Source organism: Chiloscyllium punctatum, chromosome 27, assembly GCF_047496795.1.
Source record: "Chiloscyllium punctatum isolate Juve2018m chromosome 27, sChiPun1.3, whole genome shotgun sequence".
In the NCBI taxonomy this organism is placed as follows: Eukaryota; Metazoa; Chordata; class Chondrichthyes; order Orectolobiformes; family Hemiscylliidae; genus Chiloscyllium; species Chiloscyllium punctatum.
In genome coordinates this window covers 28370575-28395590 of record NC_092765.1, presented here as the reverse complement: position 1 = coordinate 28395590, position 25016 = coordinate 28370575, and the positions used below count along the sequence as shown (strand labels likewise).

At 38.8% G+C, this 25016-nt stretch overlaps 1 protein-coding gene across 1 annotated transcript; it reads right to left on the bottom strand.

The window, feature by feature from the left end:
- On the bottom strand, positions 1-24990 carry psmb2 (proteasome 20S subunit beta 2). Its single transcript, XM_072548394.1, has 6 exons — positions 24812-24990; positions 21079-21201; positions 19932-20002; positions 2369-2531; positions 805-854; positions 1-191 (listed from the first exon to the last, which is right to left on the bottom strand). Exons 1-6 carry the CDS (start codon positions 24900-24902, stop codon positions 90-92), a joined length of 600 nt encoding a protein of 199 aa, XP_072404495.1. The 5' UTR covers positions 24903-24990; the 3' UTR covers positions 1-89.
- Between the last annotated feature and the right edge of the window lie 26 nt (positions 24991-25016).

Genomic DNA, 25016 nt, shown 5'->3' with positions numbered 1-25016 from the left:
TAAATTCCAGAACTCTGAACCTCCAGCTTTATTCTGAGCTCATATACATAAATCTCTGAAAGTAAAAACAAAAATTACTGCAAGTAAAATTATATTTTTGACACAGAAATTTGTTCCATATCATGAACACCATCATTATCAACGATTCGAACAGTAAACGAGGGAAGATTCAGAATAAACCGTTTTTGGATCTGAAAAAGAGAACAAATAAATGAATCTTACAAAACTAATATTTCATTTAGCAATGACAAACAATGGAAGCATTTAATCCTACATACATTCAACAGGAAAATATTTTTCTACCTTGTATATGAAATTGGCTTTCGACAGTAACAAATTCATATAATGGAATAACAGGACACCTTATGTCAGCTGTTATTCAAAAGATTTAAGACACTGCAAATATGATTGTTTTGAAGCTGGAATTGTCCCTTATTTGCTGTCTACAAGTACGTTAGCATTTTGAGTCAGGTGGAAACCCACATGCAGTCAAAAGTGTTGTCAGAGAACACTTTCATTAAATGAAGGATGAACCCACAGCAGGCAGTTCATAAATTCAACAATTGTGAAATAACACTCTTCAAAAGAAAAAATTTTACTCTGCTTAGAACATGAATACTGCTGCCTGGTTGGAACGCAGCAGCACAGGGGAAATGAAGGGAATAAACTGTTTTATTTTCATCTGCTGATGTCATGTGTGAAAATATAAACATATGCAGCAACTTTCAGAAGTCTCACAGCTGAATACTGTTCTTTGTATCAAACAAATTTTCCAATACAACTGTATTCAGATTTGGACCTCACCTCTTGCAAGCATTTCTTCAACAGCTCTAATGCCTCTTCGCGTGTGAGATCTGCAAACACACATTGTTTCAATTTTTGAAGACTTCTCAAATAAAAGCAATCCTCCTCTCCACCCCCCCCCTCCCCTACCGCACAAAATTAAATAAAGTCCAGACTTTAAAACAGGAGTTATCTGACTCACAGCTGAATATAGTCCATATGTAAAGCAGGGTTTTTAAACAGAGTCAGACCCACTCAAACTGCAAGCTGGAACGAATCAATTAGTTTTTAGAAATCGAAGCGCATCAGAATCCACCCCCTTTTCCTGGTCCAAACTCGGGAAAAGGACAGGCACCTCTTAGATTCAATTTATTGCAAACAGTGTGAAAATGAGCTCCATCTGCAGATGCCGGCTGCAGTTAGTGCACTTCTTTCACTGGCCTCCTGCTGAGCATTAGATTCATCAATGCAAGTGACACGTGCTTTTTACTTCTAGGAGTATGGACCTGTGTTTCCTCTGCATTATTTGCAGTTCAGTCAATGCCACTTAAGACAGTGACAGCAAGTAGTTTCTTTTATAGTGTACAATGAATATATGTTTTTAACCATTGAAGCACTAGTAATTGTTTTAAATAGTGCAAAAAACTGGCCTTGGCTAGTTAAAAGCCTAGTACTAGTACAAATATTGCGATCTTATAATTCTACTTTAGCTGGATACACTAATTTCTGTATATTTTATCATACTTGCAACTGTGTTGATCACATCGTATGCACATCCTCAATTTTAGAAGATATTTTAAGTTGCTTAAGTAGGATTCTAGCTCGTGAACATCTTAAAGTGGTTACGTGTGTTTTGGAATTTAAAAAACAAGATTAAAATCTAATTTTCATCAGATTGGTGAATGCATTCAATAGGGTATTGCAGAAGAATGAAACAATGACCACGGGACATTTTACATGTTTTACTTTTCTGTTCGCCTCCCTGAAGAGCAACCTTCTGCATTCTTTAATGTCAGATGTGTCAACACAATGTCAAAGTGAGTGAACTGCATTTTGGTAAAAAATTAAATTCAAACTGCTGACTCCAAAATAATTCACTAAAACATTAACCAAATTACCATTTTAATCTTAAATTTAGAAAACAGTTAATATTTTAAATCACTTGGTATTTAGAAAGTTCCTTTTCTATCAGCTCTTTACAGTTGGCGTCACAAAATATACATTGGCTGCTTCCAAGGAAAAAGTTTGCTTGTTACCGAAGTATCTTTGGACTGGCTCAATGTTAATCTTGTGTCTGAGAGTAACTCGCATGCTGAAAATTAAACTTAAGAAAAAGCCTCGAAACAAATTAAATCAAAACACATGTAGACTAAATGTCCAACACAAGAGTTGGAGGAACACAAGTGACTGAAAAGCTGCTGGCATAAACAGGACAACTGCACACTGTTGCGGGTGTAACACTTGGCTTTCATCTGCTCAGACAAACACGTTCAATCCTGTGGTGCAAAGTAGCTGGAAAATAGGGCAAGTACATAAAAATCTGCAGCACAATGCCAAAGTTCTTCTCACCACAAATGACACCCACCTGGCTTATAGTATCGGTCCAAGATACTGAGGGTTAGAAATGCTCCATATCCATGAGCAGCAAAAGGGGCTTTAGCCAGAGCTGCCAGGTAGTCCATGTAGTAGAGTGCTGGACCCTCGTGTTCATCACAGCCAGCTAGAAGCATATTCACATGGTACGGCGTCTAAAAAATAAAATGGGATGGCATCATAATGAGGGTAATTATCACTGAAAACAAACTGATAATGCTTTTGATAAATGGCACTTTTCAATTCTATAAATAAATTCTGTATTTCACGCACCTGAGTAATAATTGGAACTTGACAAATTTCCTAACAACAACTTTAAACTAAAATGGAGGGATACTATGATTTGTTATCTGACAAATAAAATCAAAAGGTGGCCAAAAATCAAAAACTTTTGTATAGCAACTAACTACAGAGTTAATCAGACAGATCAATTACTGTTATTCAACACACTTAGCTGGCTTTAAATGCCAAAGAAATTTCTTACCCAAAGGCATTTAACTATCCCAATTTTATAAAAAGCTCAAATCTTGAATACTGTGAAACTGCATTATTATATCAGCATAAATGAATAAAATTAAAGAATTAATTTTCCTTTTGTGAGTGTCAATGCCTGGCAAATATTGTTTCCTAATTCATCAATAAGCATTACACTTTGTAATGTGGCAGTACTGCTAATATGACATGGGGTTTGAAGGCACAGAACATTGTGTTCCTCGTCACGGCATATCACTGTACTTTAGCAGACTCAAACTAGGTTTTAAAGGAAAAATACAATCAGTATGAAAATGAACAAACTAGCATTTGAGCCAGTTTGTAGCTTTTGGGCTTCGCAATCACTTTTGTTTGAGTTTGACCTGTGCTTTATATCTAGTCATCTGAAAGGAAGGAAGGAAGGAAAAAAGAATATGCATCTTTCCAGTTAAAAAGATGGAGATAACATGGTCCAGGATTTAATAAACTTGTACATTGATAAACAGCAGTTACTTTATACCTCTGAATCAGAAGCCAATAATCCCATGCATGTATAACACAGTTATTGTGCATTTATCCTCAGTACTTTCCTTGCTGTTTCAAAAGGTTCATGGTGAATAACAGGATGAATAACTGAAGTTTGCCAGCAATCAACAATGGGCTTGTAACATCAGTGTAATAGAACAACATATCTGATACAAACCGTCATTAAACTGCATTTGATGGGAAATGAAAAGGGGGGTGGGGGGGGTGCTTAATGTATCAAGTAGAACAATCAAAATGGACAAGTCATGTTCCTTAGGCGATACATATCCAATTGGTTTAATAGGTCACATGATGCAGGATACTTGGTTGCTAATCTCAGACAAAAGCAATGGTCTTTACCATGCATCCAAGACTACAGCCAACTATTCTCACTGAACAATTTTCAAATATGATTACCAGACAGGTTATGATTCCAGATGATTTAAAAAAAACAAAGAATTAACTTTTTAAAATTTGAAATGTTAATTTAATTAAGTCAGTGAGATTTTAACAAGTGAACGTGATAGAGGAGAAAACAAGCGAGAGACAGCATCCAAATCACAGTTAACAAAATAATCTTTTAAGGTTTAAGACATCATTTGAAACTCAAGCAAAGACCAAAAACATTGTTACAAAAACAAATCTCATTGGATTATTAACATATCAATTTGGACACAAAATTATGTCTAATGGATTTATCGCTATCCACAGATAGCTTTAAATGAAAAAAAATTGAGTTGTTGAGCCTATTAGGTCTTTGTTAAAACAATGACTTGCATTATCAAATCTTTAAGAAATGCAAGTTTGTGTTAGGCTTGATTAAAGAAAAACAAAGACTGCTAATAAAATTTAGAAAGTAAACTGTGTGAAATTACACAGGCCTGGTAATCAATTTAATGAAGAAATGTAAAAGCAAATGGGGGGGGGGGGGGGGGCACGTTACTGACGAGATTTTCTGCGACATCTGGTGAAACAAGCTCACAGTTCGGGCAGAGAGTGAGGAAGTATCCTACTGAGCAGGGGAGCGGGAGCGTTAATCTCATATTGGAACTCTTCCAACCCCCAGCAGCCATAATTAAATCTTTAGAAACTTGCACCACAGCCGGCACAACTTGAGAAAGAATAAAACACTGACGAGGGAAGTCTTACTGACTGACTTCCTGACCAATCACAGCAGAATAATACAACATTACAACAAACACCCAACCGTGCCAACCCATTTACCTTCTAATTTATCTAATTTGGTAATCAAACCTATGCTTAAAACAAATCAAATCCTTAGTCCCTGCCTTTTCAAACAGAAGGTGAACAAAAGGATTGAAGAATTGATTCTCTGAAGAATTAGAAAACAAATCCAGAATAAATAGCAACAACATTGGCATGTAACTCTAAAGCCCAGCATCATTTATCTACATTTTTCATTTGCTTGTAAAAGCAAGATAGCTCAGATATCCCTCAGAAATAGATGTCACCTTGAGCCAAACAGCTAGCAAAAGTATCCCAAAGCAGTCTCTGGAGGAAGTGGACAAATAAAATTACCTCCATAGAGAGGGCTGAGTGACTTCTAGTGAAGATGAAGATTTGAAACCAAAGACTTAGCTTTGTAATTTTGCCTCAATCTTTGATGTGATGGGATCAAGAAAGACAAACCTAGTGTATTTTAGCATTTTTAAAAAAATAAATCAAATATAAATTGTTTTACATTGTTCAAGACCCATACTAATTCCTAAAAGCATGGGCCTCGCACAGTGAACTTGAAGCTCGATACAAAACTGTAGGGAATCGTTAAAAAGCACCTAAATGGAAGCCTTCCTGGCAGGCAACTTTAACGAGTCATCGCAATGTAACATTTGCCTGGCGGCCAGCTGTACAAGACTCAAGCTTCTGGGAATCTGTGACACTAGCTAAGGATCTCACAGCAAAATAACTCCAATTTCAACAGTCTGCCAATTATATTGTACCATTATAGTACAATATTCCTTTCCTATGAGATCTACTTGTCACTATTTGAAATTAATGCATAGCAGTTTCAGTAGACTTCCACATTAGTGGCATCACAAAGAATAGTGGTCATATTATATGAGGTGCATTTGTAAACAAGCATGTAGTGACCATGAGGCTGCATAGAAGTCGTTCCCTTTAAGAAACTGCACGTTTATGTTTGCACACAAAAGATACTATATTGTGCAAAGGAACACACTGTACCTACTGAGAGGACATTAAAACGGACTTGTAGAAATATAACCTTTCTTCAGAGTCAGCATACATGGTAACATAACTAAGCCAGTGATGTGGGAAGAAATCAACCTTTGTAAGTTGCAAAGTTGATGTTGTTTATTGTTGTGTAATCTATTCCATTGTCTAAGGGAGTAACTGAACAACACTTTGTTACATAAAAAGCTAATCCTTTGGAGCTAAAAGAAAACAAACAAACATATTTTATACGATTAGTTAGGAAAGCAAAGCTACTGTGTATACTCGAGTAACAGTCGATCTCATGCAAAAGTCGACCCCTTATTTTTGGCCAAATAGTCTGGAATTTTCCACATATCTCATGTAAAAGCCAGCTCTAATTCTTCACAGGTAACAGATCAATGTTTGTGAGTCAGTGTGCCGGCCGTCACGTCCCACTCCAGCTCTCCAGTCTGCTGGTTGCTCCACTCTGCTTCTGGTCTTCCAGTCCGCTGGCTGTTGTGTTCCACTTTGAATTTTCAGAATTACTCTAATTCATTGTTTATTTTTCTTTATTCAGTTAGCGATCAATTGGCTTCTGCTAATGATATGGTATGAGTTTTTACGGGCATGAATTTCAGCCCCTCAAAAGTAGTATCCATGTAATAGTCAACTCCATAAAGTTAACCGTAAAAGGTAGTTTAAAAAAATTGACAATTACTTGAATATATATGGTATTTCTCTCCACACCATTTTTTTCAATTTGTTTGTTGGAAATAATAATCAACAGAAAAAAAAATTAGCTCATTGACACATACCTCAGAACATGAAAAGAAAATCATTAGTTTTAACATGTTTCCTCTCACCAGAAAGGATCAAACTAAACAAAAAAAGAGCAGAGGCCTGAAGAAATGAAGGCTTGAGAAAAGGCCAGTTTATTCTATCTTTGCTCATAGGACAATTAATAATAACTCTTACAATAGTTGGGGAAAAAACTTCTAAAATTTGAAGAACTCAAATAAACTATATTGAACCCTGATAGAACCCTTCTTCCTGCACTGAGTTAGCAATTTCCCAGAGAAATGTGGGCAAATAACTAAATGTGGTTAACTTCCAAACAATTAAACACAAGGTAGTACTGGTTTAGATCATTCTAAAAGAATACCAGATGTGTTATAGAACATGCCCTCACTGCAGTAAGCATGACTGTTCAATCATCGAGCCACCTTTTAAAAATGGCAGAAATTAGCTGAATGCTAATTATTCAGGAGATGAATAAAAAAAATGAACTTTTACATATTTTCTAAGAAGCTGCTGAAACAATTTGAATCTTGATTGATAAGTTAGATGTTCTTAAAACCTAAATGCTTTCTTTAAATTTTATAATGAAATCCCTGCAGCCAAAATGTTTCAGAAACAGACGAAATACCACGATGTATATTGCAGATCCAGGAACTTGAGTTCTTGCCATAATCTGCACCAGTCATAATTTTGAATACAATATTGGATTCTGATGTGGTATATGCCAACACTCATTAATTAATTTGCCTAAAATGTATTACATAGATGAGCTCGGGAAAGCTAGTCCTCAGGTGCGGCTTTAAGAATCTACTTTTGAACAGGAAATATGGCTGTACCTAATTTGAAAAATCATACACACTTAAAAAAACAGGTCACTTTAGTTTTCAAAACTAACTTGCAACAGATTTAACAGGAATACATTGGTAAAAGCTCCAGATGATATTTGAAAAAAGATCAAAGGTAATTAGAAAACAATAATATAAGTGGTTCCCTAAAAGGTTTTTTTTTACAGTGATACAATTGTCCACCTCAACTAAGCGGACAATGGAAAATAGTGGATATATTAGTCCTCAATTTTGGTCTCTTATGTTACATAATTCCTAGGGCTTTGCTGTAAGACAAATGCATTACAAATTGATCACAATATAAGTGATCAACATTTTTGAGGTCAAGAACTTGCTAATACATATTAATGCATTCAATACTTTAATATCTTTGTATGAAATATAATACAAACATTGAATGAACACCCACACTACATCAAATTACAACTAATAAAGTGACAGTGTCTCCAGTTAAATACTCATTCATCACCTCTTAATTAAATTTGTTATATTTAATGCTTCCCTTTCTGCCATGGATTACAGGTGCCTCGACACTGTACACTTATTTCATTGTAAATCACAACAGTTAATTTGAGAAGTGTTTTTTAAGAGCAAAAGTATGAAGTTAATAAATTAGAATTTTATCACACGCATTCCAGCGTAAAGATGCCAGCGTACAAATTAACTGTTAAAAGATTTGTTTTTGACAATAAAAGAATTTATAGTCAGGTTCTGAGCTAAATTCAGAACAGAGATCAATACAGCTGAAGCCTATTAATTGGGATACAATAGTGAAAATTAAATACATCTGTTTCAGACAGCCATTTTTAAATAAAATCCATCAGTGCTAATTTTAAGTTACGAATGAAAGATAAACTTTGGAGCTTAATATTTAAAATAAACTTTAATTTATCAGTTATTACCTGCGGGAAACTTTTAAAAAGTTTAAACATTGATATCACATTCAGATTTTCCTGACATTTAGTGCAAGATGTGGTAGCTCGAAACTTTATTTTATAGTAACGTATTCAAGTACATCCTTTGAAGGGCCCAAGTAAAATATTTTACGACATTTTGTAGTCTTAAAAAAACATATCACAGCTCCTGCAGAAGTTGCAATGCTTTCTTCCACTTGAGTCAGATAATATAGGCTATTCAGAATATCCATGAAGCATGAATATGCACTGTATGAACTGTAAATAGCTCTCATTTTTCAAAACCAGTAATACACATTTGGCAGTGGTGTTTGTAACTACTTTCCTATTTAGTGCTTCAGGTCGCATAACTATAACCCCCCAGCTCTGCTACAGCTGTAATTAAGTAGTCAGCGAGCACAAGGAATTTAAAGCACTAGATTTCAATACAAGCACACTTAAACATCGTAAATTTGAACCCATCAGCTACTACTAGGAAAATAAAACCCACGATCACCACATTCCGTAGCCACCCATAAAAAAAACAGTACAACAGCTACTTAGAGCCAAGAACTGACTTCCTACACAATTTCACTTGCAGCCACATAGATTCTTAATACTTCTCCACAGTGGATGATGGTAACCTTCAGAATGCATATTTTCTGAACAACCCATTAGCTTTGCGATTCATTGCTGAATGAAGTTCTATGTGAATGGCAGACTACCCGTGCATTTAATATTCAATTTCTGTTTCCATCTTGAAAATCGACTGGCTTGACAGTCAACTTTGAAGCTCCAAAATAAAAGTTCAGCGTATTAATGGCCCATTGCACTCTCATAAATTTACAAAATTAAAAAGATGAAAAGTTAAAATGATATTTTAAAATTCTGTAAGTCACAAAAATAACACTTTTAGAAAGAGCTGAGTAATGTACTGAATTTTTAATTTTCAACCATATTTCTATAAAACTAAATAAACAATGAACTAACTTGATGACCAATTGGAAAAAAAAGTTACTACTTTTTCAGATGGCAATTAAAGCAAGATGATTTCAATTTAAATCCACATGTAGAAGAAAACCTGTAAAATTGATCTTAAAAATGGCCTTCAAATGGATATTTAATGTCATAAAAAGAGTACAGTATACAAAATTAAGTAGCTACTACATTAAGGGTATAGACAGAGACACCTGAAACATGAGAATATATTGTTTGTGCACCTAAAAGCTAGATACTTTGCAACAAAGTCAAAAGGTAATCTTATGCTACCTCTACAATGCAAAAGTGACTCAAAGAAAATGGCATTAAGAATTACAACCGTAACTACAATAAAACTATCCTTGGGTTCATAACTTATCATGGGATGAGAAGAACAGATATGATAGGATTTGTTGAACATTCGGTTCTGTACATTTTTGATATCTGTGTGCTATATGGATTGTCCCTGACATGGGGTGGGCCCCAATCTCAATAATAAAACAGGGAATCCAACTGAAACAGGACAGGTATAATTGTTTTAGAATTGTATTCATGCTTTCGGAGTAATTATGCTGTTACCAACTCTGTCCCTAAAAGGTGTCTGTATGTGCATGTGTGTATGCAAGAGAGAGGCAAAGAGGGAGATAGAGTGTGCGTGTGTGCGCTCGCGTGCATGCGCGTGGGGTATTTTTATGGGGGTGGGGGGGAGCTCTATTCAGCTAAAGGAACTATCACAATTACAAAAGAGGTCCCATTAAAAATGCATTTACATTACATAACACACTGTCAAACGAATGCCAAATAATAGTTTCTCACGTGCTATGGATTTACTATAACCAGCCGCTGAATCAGAGTGGAGTGTGTGGTGCTGGAAAAGCACAGGTCAGGCAGCATCCATGGAGCAGGAGAATCGACGCTTTGGTTATATGATGATGGGATAATGCCTGAAACATTCACTCTCCTGCTCCTCGGATGCTGCCTGACCTGCTGCGCTTTTCCAGCACCACACTCTCGACTCTGATCTCCAGCATCTGCAGTCCTCACTTTCTCCTAGCCCCTGAATCAGTCTATCAAATTTTAAATGTCCTAGGAGTTAAATAGCATTGCAAAAAGAAAATTTTCCAACCACTAACCAATGCTGTCATTAAGAAGGGTTTACACTCAAAGAGGATTACCAGAAAAAAAGGCCTGAATATTAAATACTATTCATGAAATAATTGAGATTAAATTGGATTGTACAGTGCATGTGGTTGTATCAGGAAATAACAGCTTCACTAATTCAGACTTAGTTCAGAGATGCCACTTAAAGTATGAGTTAAGTTTTGGAGGTTTTATTTTAGCTGGAGGAGTTTAGGAGAGGAAAACTGGAGAACAGTAAATTCCCCTGCTCACGTTCTACCATCAATATTTACCTTCAGAAGGCTGATTATAATATGGATCATTGACTTATTCAGTGCCTACATCAAAACTGTATTTTTATTCAAAAGGAAGCATTGTTGTGGGTTAACTATTTTCTGGTCTCCTGAAATTAATTGGCCAGTTACTATAACATGATATACACAGTTCCAAACCTGCGAGTACAGACAAATGACTGAAAGTAGAACTTCACATGACATCTACATGAGGTTTTGTGCTCTCCCATACAACATAGCCATTTGCCAGTTTGGTGATTTCGCAACATAACTTTTTTTTCCATGTTTAAACAATGAACAGCAAATACACTATTATGTTTTTAGCCAAATAAACTAAGAATGATCAGATATGGTCACTAGCATAGAGATCACAAACAAAATGTTTCTGACCAGCTGTGAAAACTATTGTTACTTTAACGTCCTGTTTAAATAAAGAAATGCACAGAGCAAGTTTGCCTTGAAACTTGAGGCACGGCTTGAAATTAAATTCATTGGAGTAGTTCCAAGAACTTGGCTTTACATTTGGAAATTTATGAACAAGGTTGCAAACTTGTTCACTAAAATTCATACTCTACCTCTGATAAATTAAGATGAATTTGGATTTTCAGTTACCCTTCTTAGAGGCAATGGATGTGATTTTAAGGAGAATGCATAAATTTGCTGCAATAACATAAGATTCTTAACCATTCAGAGTTAAGAATGGTTGAGATAAACTAACTTGAGATAAATTAATTCCAAATTATGTTTGAAGAAGTGATTTTCACTTGCCACTGTATTTTTAGTGCTTGACCATTTGAATAAACACTTTGCACATGCTGTAACCGTTTGCTGCACAAGATACAGAATCATTTAAATTCACGTAAAAATATGTACTGAAGATATACTGGCTGGTTATGGATTGGGCCTGTACGTGACCAACTGTTGACATTATGGTAAAATTATAAAATGAACAAGGACATGTTTTTAACCACAGTGTATTAGGTGATTGATTGACAGGTATGAACTGAGAAACATAATCTGAACGAGCTGGGACTTGTTCAACGTGATGACATCATCTTACTGCTCACAACTCTGAATGCATATTTAACAAGCAGAGTACTATTCTATCAATTGATTCATGAAATCGAAATATTTCACAGTTTGAATGAGGATGGATTATATAAATCACATCTGTTAATCACCTTCTCACCAAAACTGTGCGCCAAATAGCAACTGAAAAATAGGTTTCACAGAAAATCCACAAAATAACAGGATAATTGATATGCTACTCGGTATTACAAGAAAATACAAGGTAGAGCTCAAACTTTAACACATTTCACAAAATATTATGAAAATGTTAAAGCTTATGGTATTGTCTCTCATCATGCTTATTACTCCAAAAGTACAGAGATTTAAGACTTCAGAGGTTAGGACCCTGTCAAACGTTTTATACATCAGAAATTTTATCACTCAAGGGGGCGGAGTCTAGCTAATAACTGCAGCTGGCTGTGTCGTCTAGAATCCAAGGCAGGCAGCGATCGCAGTTCTGGGAAATAAGTGTCGTTCCATCCTTTAGCTCACTTTAAACACATTCTTCCATTGAGATCACAGCTCCAAGCCACCAGGGAAAATTAAACAGCTGGCTAACTAAAAACGTTAGGTGTCAAGGGAGGGCAAGGTTCAGTGCCAATACAACATCATCAATTATGGATAATTTAATTGGGATGTTTTGCCCACCCTTCTGCGCAAAGTGCAAGAGGGGGGCTGATGAAGCTAGCTGATTAGGTGTCTGACACACATCACATGATTAGCAACATATGGCACAGGTAAATGCTGTGAATGGTTAAGCATGTACTCCCCTGCCAGAGCACTGTAATTGTGACTTGTTACAACTGATTAAAATAAATTCAGTAATAAGGTAATTAACAAGTTTTTGGTTAGTGGAGGTCGCAAGGTGTAGCTGAGATCCCCTGTGTTTGATCCCCGCAGTCTGCCATGCCTGGACTTGCCTGACAGCCTGCCTGCTCCAGATGGACTACACTGCAGGGAGAGCACTGGCATGGGCAGATGTGCTTTTCTGGAAATGGGTAGGGGTGGGGGGGGGATGGTGTAAGCGTCGGTTGCATGTGCTCTTTCAGATGGTGATACCTTGAAGCTGGTGCTGTAGCTTACAGTAATAAAAGTGGCGGTCACAACATCACAAAGACTATTTTCAGAATAAGGGTTCTCCCACTTAAGACAGATTTAAGAAAAATTTCTTCTCCAAGAGGTTTATTAACTTTTTCAAATGCATTACTCAGTGCAGCAGAGGTTGAGTGATGGAGTACACAAGCATTAGACAGAGTTCTGATCTAAAAAGGAATTAGGTTTAAGAAGGTAAGCAGGAAAGTGAAGTTAAGCCCTTAATAAAATCAGCCAAGAACTTATTGGATAGTGCAGCAAGCTTGAGGGGCCAAATGGCCTAATCCTGCTACCATTTCTTATCTTAAGACAAAATTTCACTACGTTTTGGAAAAGGAAACAATAGCTTTGTTCCATCTTTTCACTCATCATAACGTGCACTTCTGAATTTTAAAATATTTAGCGTGATTTCAATTTTTGTAGGAATTCCAGGTATTATAATAAATTACTCACTTGAATATCATATTGGCATTTAAATATTGAGATAACACAAGTGCCTACATCCGTCAATGACAAGGAAATCATGTCTCACAAACTTGATTGAGTTTTTTGAAGTAACAAAGAGGATTGATGAGGGCAGAGCAGTAGATGTGATCTATTTGGACTTCAGTAAGGCGTTCGACAAGGTTCGCCATGGGAGACTGGTTAGAAAGGTTAGATCTCATGGAACATAGGGAGAACTAGCCATTTGAATACAGAACTGGTTCAAAGATAGAAGACAGAGGTGGTGATGGAGGGCTGTTTTTCAGACTGGAGGCCTGTGACCAGCAGAGTGCCACAAGGATTGGTGCTGGGTCCACTACTTTTCGTCATTTATATAAATGATTTGGATGCAAGTATAAGAGATGCAGTTAGTAAGTTTGCTGATGACACCAAAATTGGAGGTGTAGTGGACAGCAAAGAAGGTTACCTCAGATTACAATGAGATCTTGATCAGGTGGGTCAATGGGCTGAAAAGTGGCAGATGACATTTCAATTAGATAAATGCGAGGTGCTACATTTTGGAAAAGTAAATTTTAGCAGGACTTATACACTTAATGGTAAGGTCATCAGGAGTGTTGCTGAACAAAGAGACCTTGGAGAGTAGGTTCATAGGTCCTTGAAAGTGGAGTCGCAGATCGATAGGATAGTGAAGGCGGTATTTAGTATGCTTTCCTTTATTGGTCAGAGTATTGAGTACAGGGAGTTTGGAGGTCATGTTGCGGCTGTACAGGACATTGATTCGGCCACTTTTAGAATATTACGTGCAATTCTGATCTCCTTCCTATTGGAAGGAGGTTGTGAAACTTGAAAGAGTTCACAAAAGATTTATAAGCATGTTGTCACGGTTGGAGGATTTGAGCTATAGGGAGAGATTTAATAGGTTGGGTTGTTTTCCCTGGAGCGTCGGAGGTTGAGGTGTGACCTTATAGAGGTTTTAAAACACATGAGGGGCATAGATAGGATAAATAGACAAAGTCTCTTCCCTGGAGTGGGGGAGTCCAGAACTAGAGGGCATAGATTTAGGATGAGAGGGGAAAGATATAAAAGAGACCTAAGGGGCAACCTTTTCACACAGAGGGTGGTACTTGTATGGAATGAGCTGCCAGAGGAAGTGGTGGAGGATAGTACAATTGCAACATTTAAAAGGCATCTGGAAGGGTTTGAAGGGATATGGGGCGGGTGCTGACAGGTGGGACAAGATTGGGTTGGGATATCTGGCCGGCATGGATGACTTGAATGGAAGGGTCTGTTTTTGGGCTGTACATGTCTATGACTCCATGACAAAAAGTGTTCATGAACTGTAATAAAACCTATTTCTTATTTCTTTTGAAATCACCTAATGAGCATAAAAAAAAGCTGAAAATATTATCATAGCTTTGCAATTAAATGATGCAACATATGATCCCATCATTTGTCTGATTAAGCCTTAGGATGAATAAACCTTTGTGGCAGTTAATTCTGAACTGGAGCTGGACTAAATTTCACCTCTTAAATATAATCTCTCCTTCGCCATAAAGGTAAATGCCTGCAGTGGGAAGGAAATGTATGAAGAATAAAGACAACTGTAATTCATTTTTATTTTACAACATTGTTTTCTCTTATACAACATAACAGGGGAGGCAATGGCCTAGCACTGTTATTGCTAGTCTATTAATCCAGAAACTCAGCTAGTGGTCTGAGGACCTAGGTTTGAATCTTGTCATGGCAGATGGTGGAATGTGAATTCAATAATAATCGGGAATTCAGAACCTATTGGTGACCATGATACCATTGTCAATTGTTGGTAAAACCCATCTGCTTCACTAATATCCTTTAGGGAAGGAAAATCTGCCATATTTACCTGGTCCGGCCTACATGTGACTCCAGACCCACGGCAATGTGGTTGACTCTCAACTATCCTCTGAAATGGCCTAGCAAGCCACTCAATACAAAGTCAACTAGAGATGGGCAATACATGTTGGCCAACCAGCAACACCCATGCCACACAAGTGAATAAAGGAATGTCACAATATAATTTACAGATTGTGAAAACCACCAAGTGTCATAAACATTCTATACACTAAAACATGAATGGCAGCTAAATGGTATGGTAAACTGATTAAATGAAAAGCTGCGGCAAGGTAACAGTTTGGAGCGGTATTAAACAATTCCATGGTAAATGGATCAAAATGCTTTAGTAATATATCAAGTGACTCATGTGAATGTTTGAACTAAATCTGCATTGGGTATTGTAACATTTGAACATTCTCACTACCAGCCAGTCTATACTGGAGCAAGTGCTGGTAAATAAAGCTACTTGAGTAATTCCGTGAATTCCCACAGGTTCATAATTTATGACAAAATAGAAATTACTCAAAGGGCTTAATTAGCCACTAGGCCAGAAACAGAGAATGCAAACCTCCAAGTCATACTCAATATTGCATCTAAAACAGTTGATCATGAAAGAATTTTTAACCACTCACTATATAAAACAAAATCTCAGAGCAATATCATAGAACAGACACTCCTAAAGTTATACAATATACAAACACCATCTTACTAAATGTTATCATCTCTCTCTGGTACTGAACATTTTGCTTTGCTTGGCATTATGCAGAGCAGCAATATCATCATGTCTCCTAAATCTAGGCAGGTGATGGTGTCATGACTTCATTCATTTGGAAGAGGGAGGTTTGGACAGCAATTGAATGTGGAAAACAGGTCAAAGTTAATTATTCTTATATGCTGAGATTTATGAGAAATGGAATTGAACATACATCACTTGCTTGAGTTTTAGATACAGATACACGTAGAGAAAAAAATAAAAACTCACTCATACGTTGAATAAATAACTAACTATCTTGAATTTTTCACTCAAGTTCCTGAATGCAACAAATTGAAATAAATAGTAGCAGCTACTGTGGATCAAACTGATAATGCACGAATTGGTATGAACAATTCTGTCCATCACTAGGTGGTTTTAGGGTAGGTAAAGAGCTGTCAATACAGTCGGTTCTGCTATTGCGAGTGATTCTTCAACGCGAATTGGCTTTAACGCAATTGAAGAATGTAGAATGCAAACTTTCCTTACTTGTATTGGCTATAACGCAATTCCCAGCCCAATAATTTAAAAGGCGCGCCTATTGCGCAAGTTCCAAATAACTCATATAAAGATTACACAAGAACGGAACTATCCCGTTATGTCCCGAACCAACTGTATAGTCAGTGCTGATGAAGTCATGTGTTAAAAACATTCCTGCTCAGAGTCTTGTACGCTCATTACTCCTGCCCTTGCTGACCCAAAATTGCTTACCTCAAAGCCTCAAAATTTAAAATTCTCAAACTTGTATCTAAATAATGGCTTTATTCAACTTTATTTCTGATCTACCCTAGTCCTACAATGTGTTATTCTGGCCCATTTACTTTGGAAATCCCACCATAGCCATTCCTATTCCTATCCTCTTTCCAGTTTGCTCAAAATCTAACCTTTTGATGATGCTTTCAGTCACCCACTGCTGTTATGCTCTGTTCTGGTATTGCCAAGTTTTGTCTGATAAAGATCAGATCCGGGTTCAATTCCCGCCTCAGGCGACTCTCTGTGTGGAGTTTGCACATTCTCCCCGTGTCTGCGTGGGTTTCCTCCGGGTGCTCCGGTTTCCTCCCACAGTCCAAAGATGTGCAGGTCAGGTGAATTGACCATGCTAAATTGCCCGTAGTGTTATGTAAGGGGTAGATGTAGATGTAGGGGTATGGGTGGGTTACGCTTCGGCGGGGCGGTGTGGACTTGTTGGGCCGAAGGGCCTGTTTCCACACTGTAAGTAATCTAATGTATTAAAGCCCTCACATGGTCATAGATGTTACTTTTCATAATGTTCAGCTGACAAAAGTCACAATGCTTCTCTATTTTATGAGCAACTTTTGTTAAGAAACTGAATACTATGGTTCCACAATACACAGGCTTTAAGATTTGATTCCTCACAGAAAGGGGACAATTGCATTTCAACTTTTAACCATTCTGTCTTCTGTTTAAGGTCTGTTTAGAAACTGTGTGGATTTGGGAACTGGACACTTTCTCCAATTCACACCTTTCACTGTCAAGTAAAATACAATAGCTAGCTCATTGATCTTTAAAGCTTTGGGCAACAATGCTCTAAAAACAGTCACCAGATGGTGTCAAGTGTGGTGGCAGATAAACTTCTTCCCCCCTCTTTCTGTTACCTTGATGCACTTGGGATACTATTTGGTGCCTTCCTATGATACATTCTCCTGCACTGGGAACTCACACAGGTCCATGTTTTGCTCTGGTATGCTACAACACAATGTGATCAACACAAAAGCTGGTGCATTAATTTTAAAAATATACAATTATAAATATTGTCTAACGCTTGTAACCTGTAGATTTTGGAAAGTTTGTAAAATTATGCTGCATTTATAATAATTTCTATAATTGCATTGTATTCTACACGGGGATATGGGAAGTTGAGACACTTCAGCAGATGAACTATAAATTGGAATGAGTTCAAAAATAGAAAGAGAATGTCCATAATACGGTCAGATGTAGGTCTTTATAGAAAAATTAAAGTAAATATATTTTGAAAGTTTGGAATAGAAACAAAAATCAAAGTTATAAGATTTCAAATTAAATGGAGAACAAAACTATCTTATTTCACTGATACTTGGGCCTATAAATGCTGGAAGCTCCAGAGATCAGGATAGATCATGAAGTTGAAATATTGAATTTAATACTCTTGCATCAATCTTTGAGTTATCAAGAAACTGGGTTGTAGGTATTGTTAACTGATCAGATGGAGAGAGGTTACAGTTTTAAAGAGGGTTGTTTTTCAGACTGGAGTCCTGTGCCCAGCTGTGCGCTGAAAGGATCACTGCTGGGTCCACCGCTTTTTGTCATTTATATAAATGATTTGGATAAAAGGTATGGTAAGTAAATTTGCTGATGACACCAAAAGTGATGGTGTAGTGGACAGTGAAGAAGGTTACCTCAGAGCACAACGGGATCTTGATCAGATGGGCTGAGAAGTGGCATTTAATTTAGATAAATGTGAAGTGCTGCATTTTGGAAAGGCAAATCAGGGCAGGACTTATACACTTAATGGTAAGATCTTGGGGAGTGTTGCTGAACACGTGCAGGCTCATTGTTCCATGGAAGGGGAGTCGCAGTTAGACAGGATAGTGAAGGCAATGTTTGGTACGCTTGCCATTGATGGTCAGTGCATTGAGTAGAGGATATACAGGACATTGGTTTGGCCACTTTGGAATACTGTGTTCAACTCTGGTCTCCCTGCTATAGAAAGTTGTTGTGAAACTGGAAAGGGTTCAGAAAAGATTTACAAGCACGTTGCCAGAGTTGGAGGGTTTGAGCTACAGGGAGAGGCCGAATACACTGGGGCTATTTTCCCTAGAGCATCAGAGGCTGAGGGATGACCTTACAGAAGTTTATAAAATCATGAGGGGCATGGTTAGGGTGGATAGACAAGGTCTTTTTGCCAGGGTAGGAGAGTCCAAAATTAGAGGGCATAAGCTTAGGGTGTGAAGATAGATATTTAAAAAGGACTAAAGGGGCAACTTTTCATCCAGACAGTACATGTATATGGAATGAGAATTACAACATTTAAAAGGCATCTGTGTACATGAACAGGAGCGGTTTAGAGGGATACGGGCCAAATGCTGGCAAATGGGGCTAGATTAAGTTAGGATATCTGATTGGCATGGACAAGTTGGATTGAAGGGTCTGTTTCCATATTGTACAGCTCCATGACTCTATAACCTAGAAATCAGCATTTTTATTAGTGCTGGTAAAGTTCAGGGCAAATGTTAAAAAGTGTGTTCATGGGTTGAGGGCATTGCCAGCATTATTTTTCCATCTTTAATTGACCTGGAGTAGGTGATGATGAGCTACCTTTTTGAACCACTGTATGTGGGAGTGTGAATTGATGTATCCAAGTGCTGTTAGGAAAGTAGCCCTAAGATATTAACCCAGTGACAGTAAAGGTATAGTAATATAGTTCAAACTCAGGATGGGATGTGCCTTGCAAGTAATGTTGTCCCACTGCATCTACTTCCCTGTACATCTAATGGCAGAGGTCACAACTTTGGAAGGTGCAACTGAAGGTGCAATGGTGTGCTGCTATAGTATGTTTTGTAGAGATGGCATACACTGTTACCACTCTGTGGTGGTGGAGGGTGAGAATGTTCAAACTGGTGAATGGTGTGCCATTCAAGTGGTCTGCCTTGTCTTGGGTGATAATTGAGCTTCTTCAGTGTTGTTGGAGCTAAACTCATTCAGGCAAGTGTAAAGCATTCCATCTCACTCATGATCTGTGCCTTTTTGATCATGGCCAGGCTCTGGCGAGTCAGGAGCTGATTAACACACTGCAGAATTCCTAGCCTCTAACCTGCTCTTGAACCCACAGCATTTATATGATTGGTCTGATTCAGTTTCTGGGCAATGGTAACCCCTGGGATGTTGATATTGGGGGAATTCAGTGATGCTGAACATCAAGGGGTAATGGTTAGATTCTCTTGTTACAGACTTTTTTTTTCCCTGCACCTATTCCTCAAATGTTGCATGTAAATTGATAGAAGTCTTCAAAATTACGAGTTAGTATGCTAGGTTGAACAATGAAAAGCGTGTTTTTTTAAAATTCATTCATGGAATGTGTGCATTGCTGGTTGGGCCAGCATTTATTACCCATCCCCGGTTGCCTTTGAGAAGGTGGGTGCCTTCACAAACTGTTGCAGTCTGTTTGGGACAGGTAAATATACGAAGTCTGTAACAAATTGAAAGTTATTCATTCCTGTATAAGCTGTTCACTTACCCGACTTCGGAGGTACTCTGCCAGGTTTTTGCGAGTAAAGTTGGCAGCTGCTGAAGGGGACAGTTCGTAACCTGTAATGATGAAATAAAGATGAATGGTCTGTAACACATATGATTAAGTAGTGCTAAAATGTGCAATGTATAATTTGGAACAAACTACACATGAAACTGTACTTATGGTAATTTTTGGAATATATATGCACAATCTCCTGTGGCGTTAGACGTGGTAAATCAAAGATGATACTTTTATAATGAAAGCAATGTTATGCTACTGAATGTTATGATATAATTAAAGGAGAAATGTATCTGTACATCTTTGGCGTCAAATCATTTTCTGAAAAGATGAAAACATACTGCTTGCATTCTATTAGAGCAAAACATCCTTTTTATAAAACAAACATTCATAAGCTGAATCATAATTGCTCTGTCATCTATAGCAGTTAAGATATTAAACTGGTGCTTCCCACACCCTTGCCCACTGTGACTCCATTTTGAGGTTTCAAAATTGTCATGATCACTCAGTGAAAAATGAGAGGATGGGGCCACAGAACTATGCGAGTAGGGGCCAGGAAACAGACGATGCTTGTGAGGGAGGGGTGGAGCTACACATGGCAATTGCTACCTTCAAGCTCATTAACTGTTTTTTCTCTCTCCACAGATGCTGCGACACCTGCTTAGTTTCTCCAGCATTCTCTGAGTTTGTTTCAGATTGCCAGCATCTGCAGTATTTTGTTTTTGTGTTTTATCCTGTCTTCTTCAGGTATCAAGCAAATTGATCAGCTGGTACTAAAACATCAGGTTTCCCCCAGTAAACAGGTAGAAACTCTAAAAGGGAATGTGCCGTGAAGTGCTGCTCAGACATTTTAAAACATCTGTTTGAAATCTGATAACAGTACAGATTCTGTTAAAAATAATTTCTGACTAAGAATTTGAAAAATTTTAAGTCCACATTTGTGCTGTCAAAACTTGGACCCAAGACAGCTCTAAACAGACCATGCTGTTTAGGTTAATTAGAGAATCAATACTAACAAAAAAAATTGATGTTACATATACTCACTATCAAATACCCAATTCATACTCACTAAAATAAATGATTTGAAACCTTGACAAATTGTGAAAAAGGTGAATGAGGTATGCCAGTTACTCACCATTTCTCATTTTGTAAAGCTGTACATTTTTCTGAATGTATTCTGCAAACTGGACGGTGTCCCCAGCTTCGCCGACACATAGCAGTATGATCTTCTCACTCAGTTTAAACATTTTATCATAATCTAAATGAAACCAAGAAATTAGAAAATTAAAACTCCCAAGGCAATGACTGACAAAATCTAGAGACCCATCTTTCGAGATTCAATTACTTTAATGAACTCATATATTCAGTTAGGAGAGAAAGCAACTGACTCAAAACTGACCGTGAAACATTTTCAAAATGATCACTGTTGGCTCTGTCATTTGACACAGACACGATAGAGTAATTCATTTCAGTGTCAGAATCTATCTCACATTATATGGCTCCCTAGACTGTTCAAGATCAGCAGGGTGGGGAGGCAGCTGGCCATGAGATATATCAAGTTCAAAAAGCAAAAGAAAAATTCAAAACAATTCTGATTCGCTGGTTAGGCTCTGAATCCATTCCAGGTCCTGAGAGTAACTCAGATGAAGAAAGTAAGAAATACTAAAAAAAAAGGTGGGATTAACCAGTCTTTGGTTTGCTGTCCACCCTCTAAAAACACACTCGCTCAGCAAGTTGAGGGCTAACATTAAATTGAGATGATATTTGCATAACTCCATTTTGTCATTTTGAAATCAGTATTCATTACTACTCAGTTATACTTTCACTTTCAATTTTGTAAATGTTGCTGAATAATACTGTGAGCTAAGCTAAGGCCTGAAAGAACAGTGAAATAAGTGAACTGTAACTCTTATTTGAATGATGATCCTGAATGAAAATAATCCTTGGACAATACTAAAGAATGTCTCTCACTAAAAACCGTAAATTTTACTCTTTGAGGATATTTTGTTTCACAAAGAACTCACCTATACATCAAATTGTAGTCATTATTTCCATTAGACCTACAAAGTCCCAGTTTAAAATTACCACAACAAATTACAATTATCCAGTTTCTTAAGGGGAAATAAGCAAAGGTTTCTATGCTCTTTATAGTTTACTGGAGACATGTTCCAATGTGTACAATTTATGTCATTTTAAAAATGTGTCAAAACAAGATAGTTTTTAAAAATATTTTGCTGCACTTAAAAGGAGCATGATCCAACAAGTACTAAAACTGTTGTTTGATGAACTAACAACAACGATAACTATTTCTGTCAATGTTTGATGGTTTCTACAAGTTTCAGATTAATATTGAATTTTGAGATGGAAGAGGACCAAACAAGTTGCACTACTAAAATGTTTATGCAGGGAATTAGATTTAAGGTAAAAGTCACAATGGGATAGCTCTGCAAGCTATCAATCCAATGTATTTATCACCTCAGTAAATGTCACATGAGGATGCTACTTCATCACTGCACACATGGTGTGGAGATTATGTTGGATTGGGGTGGACAAGGTCAAGGTGAGAACATTCAGTTCTGTAGTGACAGTTACATTGTGTTTCCTTCAACAACCCATTTTTAAAATCAAAGTCACATTTGCATGCAAGTCTCTGCTCATCTTTCCAATTACTAATATAGGAAATAGGGATAGCAGTAGGCAACACAGTCTATGTGTCTATTTTGCCATTCAAGATAATCACGGCTGATCCTCAATCTCAACACATTATTCCTGCATTCTCTCCATACTCCTGTACACCTTTAGAAATCTATTTTCAAAAATATATTCAGTGGCTTGGCCTCCACAGCTTTATTTGTTAGAGAATTCCACAGGGTTCACCACCTTCTAAGCAAAGAAGTGTCAGTCCTAAATGGCCTACCACATACCTTGAGGCTGTGTGCATTGTTCTAGACCCAAACATCTCTCCAAGTAGCATAGCTGTGAAGGTCACAATTAACATCCAATGTAATTCCCCCCCCTTGGGTATCTATCTGTAACATCTTCCTGCTCCTTAGCTGCTTGTTGCCCATAACCAACATTATTCACAAACACACCAGGTTCTACAATGCGCATTGATCACATTTAACTCGATCTGAAGCATTTGTCTTTGCCCCTTACCACAATCTCTCCTCAGTAGTCACTGACTCCAGTGCTCTTCCGATACAACTGAGAGTTTGAAGCAGACTGTTCACAAGCTTGGTGTCACATAGGAATATTAGAATTTTATACTAAGGCCAAATATTTCTGCCTCAAAAATATTACCAGACCATAGTTCATCTGCTGCTAAAACTCATCTGAGCTTTTGACTGTTCTAATCTGTTCCTAGCCCACCTCTCGTGTTCCACACTCTATAAAGCTGTTGCCAATTTCATAATACCATCTGAGCACTCAATGGATTATGACTTTCTTGATTTTAGATTTCCTATCCTTGTTTGCAAATCCTTTCCTGATCTTTCCTCTCCTTAGCCGTATAAACTTACGCCAACCCCAAAACTATTGAGGTGTCTCTGCTGCACCAAGCATGGGCCCTTTATTGTCTGATCGGATGGCAGCTTTAACATTATCCTTTGTCTTTTGCCTAGATCAGCTCCAAACTATTCCCTCTCAAAATATTGCAGCAATCAGCTCCAACACCCTTCCACACAAACCTCAGGGTGATCACCTACAAACCACCCCACCAAATTCTGGGTCAGTAATTCCAACCCCACCAAATCTCCTACCCAAACTAACAGATGCTCAGCTCTGAAATACCTCGACATCTTGGGGGATCAACTAACAACCTGCTCAAACTCCAAGAGATCAGTTCCAACAATGCCCAACCACAAACTCCAAATCTCAATGGTTCATTTCCAATATCCACGCTCCTGAGGGTTTAGCTCCTCTGGGAAGGATCCCTGATAGAAGCCACTTCAGTACCAACACCTCCAAATATAGTCGGGGGGGGGGGCTGAAGAAGAGAGACATCTTCTCCAAAACCCACTCCCCAAAGCCCTGGGGGGGACCAGCTCCAATACCTACTCCCCAAAGCCCTGTGGGGGGAACCAGCTCCAATACCTACTCCCCAAAGCCCTGGGGGGGGGAACCAGCTCCAACCCCCACTCCCCAAAGCCCTGGGGGGGGGAACCAGCTCCAACCCCCACTCCCCAAAGCCCTGGAGGGGGGGGGGGGAAGGAAGGGTAACCAGCTCCAACCCCTGCTCCCCAAAGCCCTGGGGGGGGGGGGGCGTAGCCAGCTCCAACCCCCACTCCCCAAAGCCCCGGGGGGGGGGGGGGGGGGTTAACCAGCTCCAACCCCCACTCCCCAAAGCCCTGGAGGGGGGAACCAGCTCCAACCCCCACTCCCCAAAACCCCTGGGGGGGGGGGGGGGGGAAGGAAGGGTAACCAGCTCCAACCCCTGCTCCCCAAAGCCCTGGGGGGGCGTAGCCAGCTCCAACTCCCACTCCCCAAAGCCCCGGGGGGGGCGGGGTGTAACCAGCCCCAACCCCCACTCCCCAAAGCCCCGGGGGGGGGGGGGGGGGTGTAACCAGCCCCAACCCCCACTCCCCAAAGCCCTGGGGGGGGGCGTAGCCAGCTCCAACTCCCACTCCCCAAAGCCCCGGGGGGGGGGGGGGGGTGTAACCAGCCCCAACCCCCACTCCCCAAAGCCCCGGGGGGGGGGGGGGGGCGTAGCCAGCTCCAACTCCCACTCCCCAAAGCCCTGGGGGGGGGTAACCAGCTCCAATCCCCAAAGCCCTGTGATCACTCACACCACACCCCCCTCCTCAGACAGTGATGGTGTGGCCTGCGATCAGGGGCTCCCTCCGGCCTTCTTACCCTCCCCGCGTCCATACCGTGCTTCATGGCGACGATGCTGCTGGCCGCTATCATGTCGGACGCCACGAGGACGAAGTCCCTGCCCTGTATCCCTATAAGGTACTCCATGACGGTCTCCGGGAAACAGCGAGAGATTCAACAACGCGGGCCCAGCCTGAGACAGCAAAACCCGCAGAGCGCCTGCGCGGGAGCTCAAGCATCGCGAGAACTGAGTAATGGCAC

Coding starts and splice junctions, on each gene's coding strand:
- psmb2 (XM_072548394.1), bottom strand. CDS start 24,902: ATGGAGTACCTTATAGGGATACAGGGCAGGGACTTCGTCCTCGTGGCG. Junction 2,532..19,931: donor CAGAGTACCTCCGAAGTCGG/GTAAGTGAACAG, acceptor TTTATTTTTTAG/ACGCCGTACCATGTGAATAT. Junction 192..804: donor TGAAGAAATGCTTGCAAGAG/GTGAGGTCCAAA, acceptor TCTCTTTTTCAG/ATCCAAAAACGGTTTATTCT.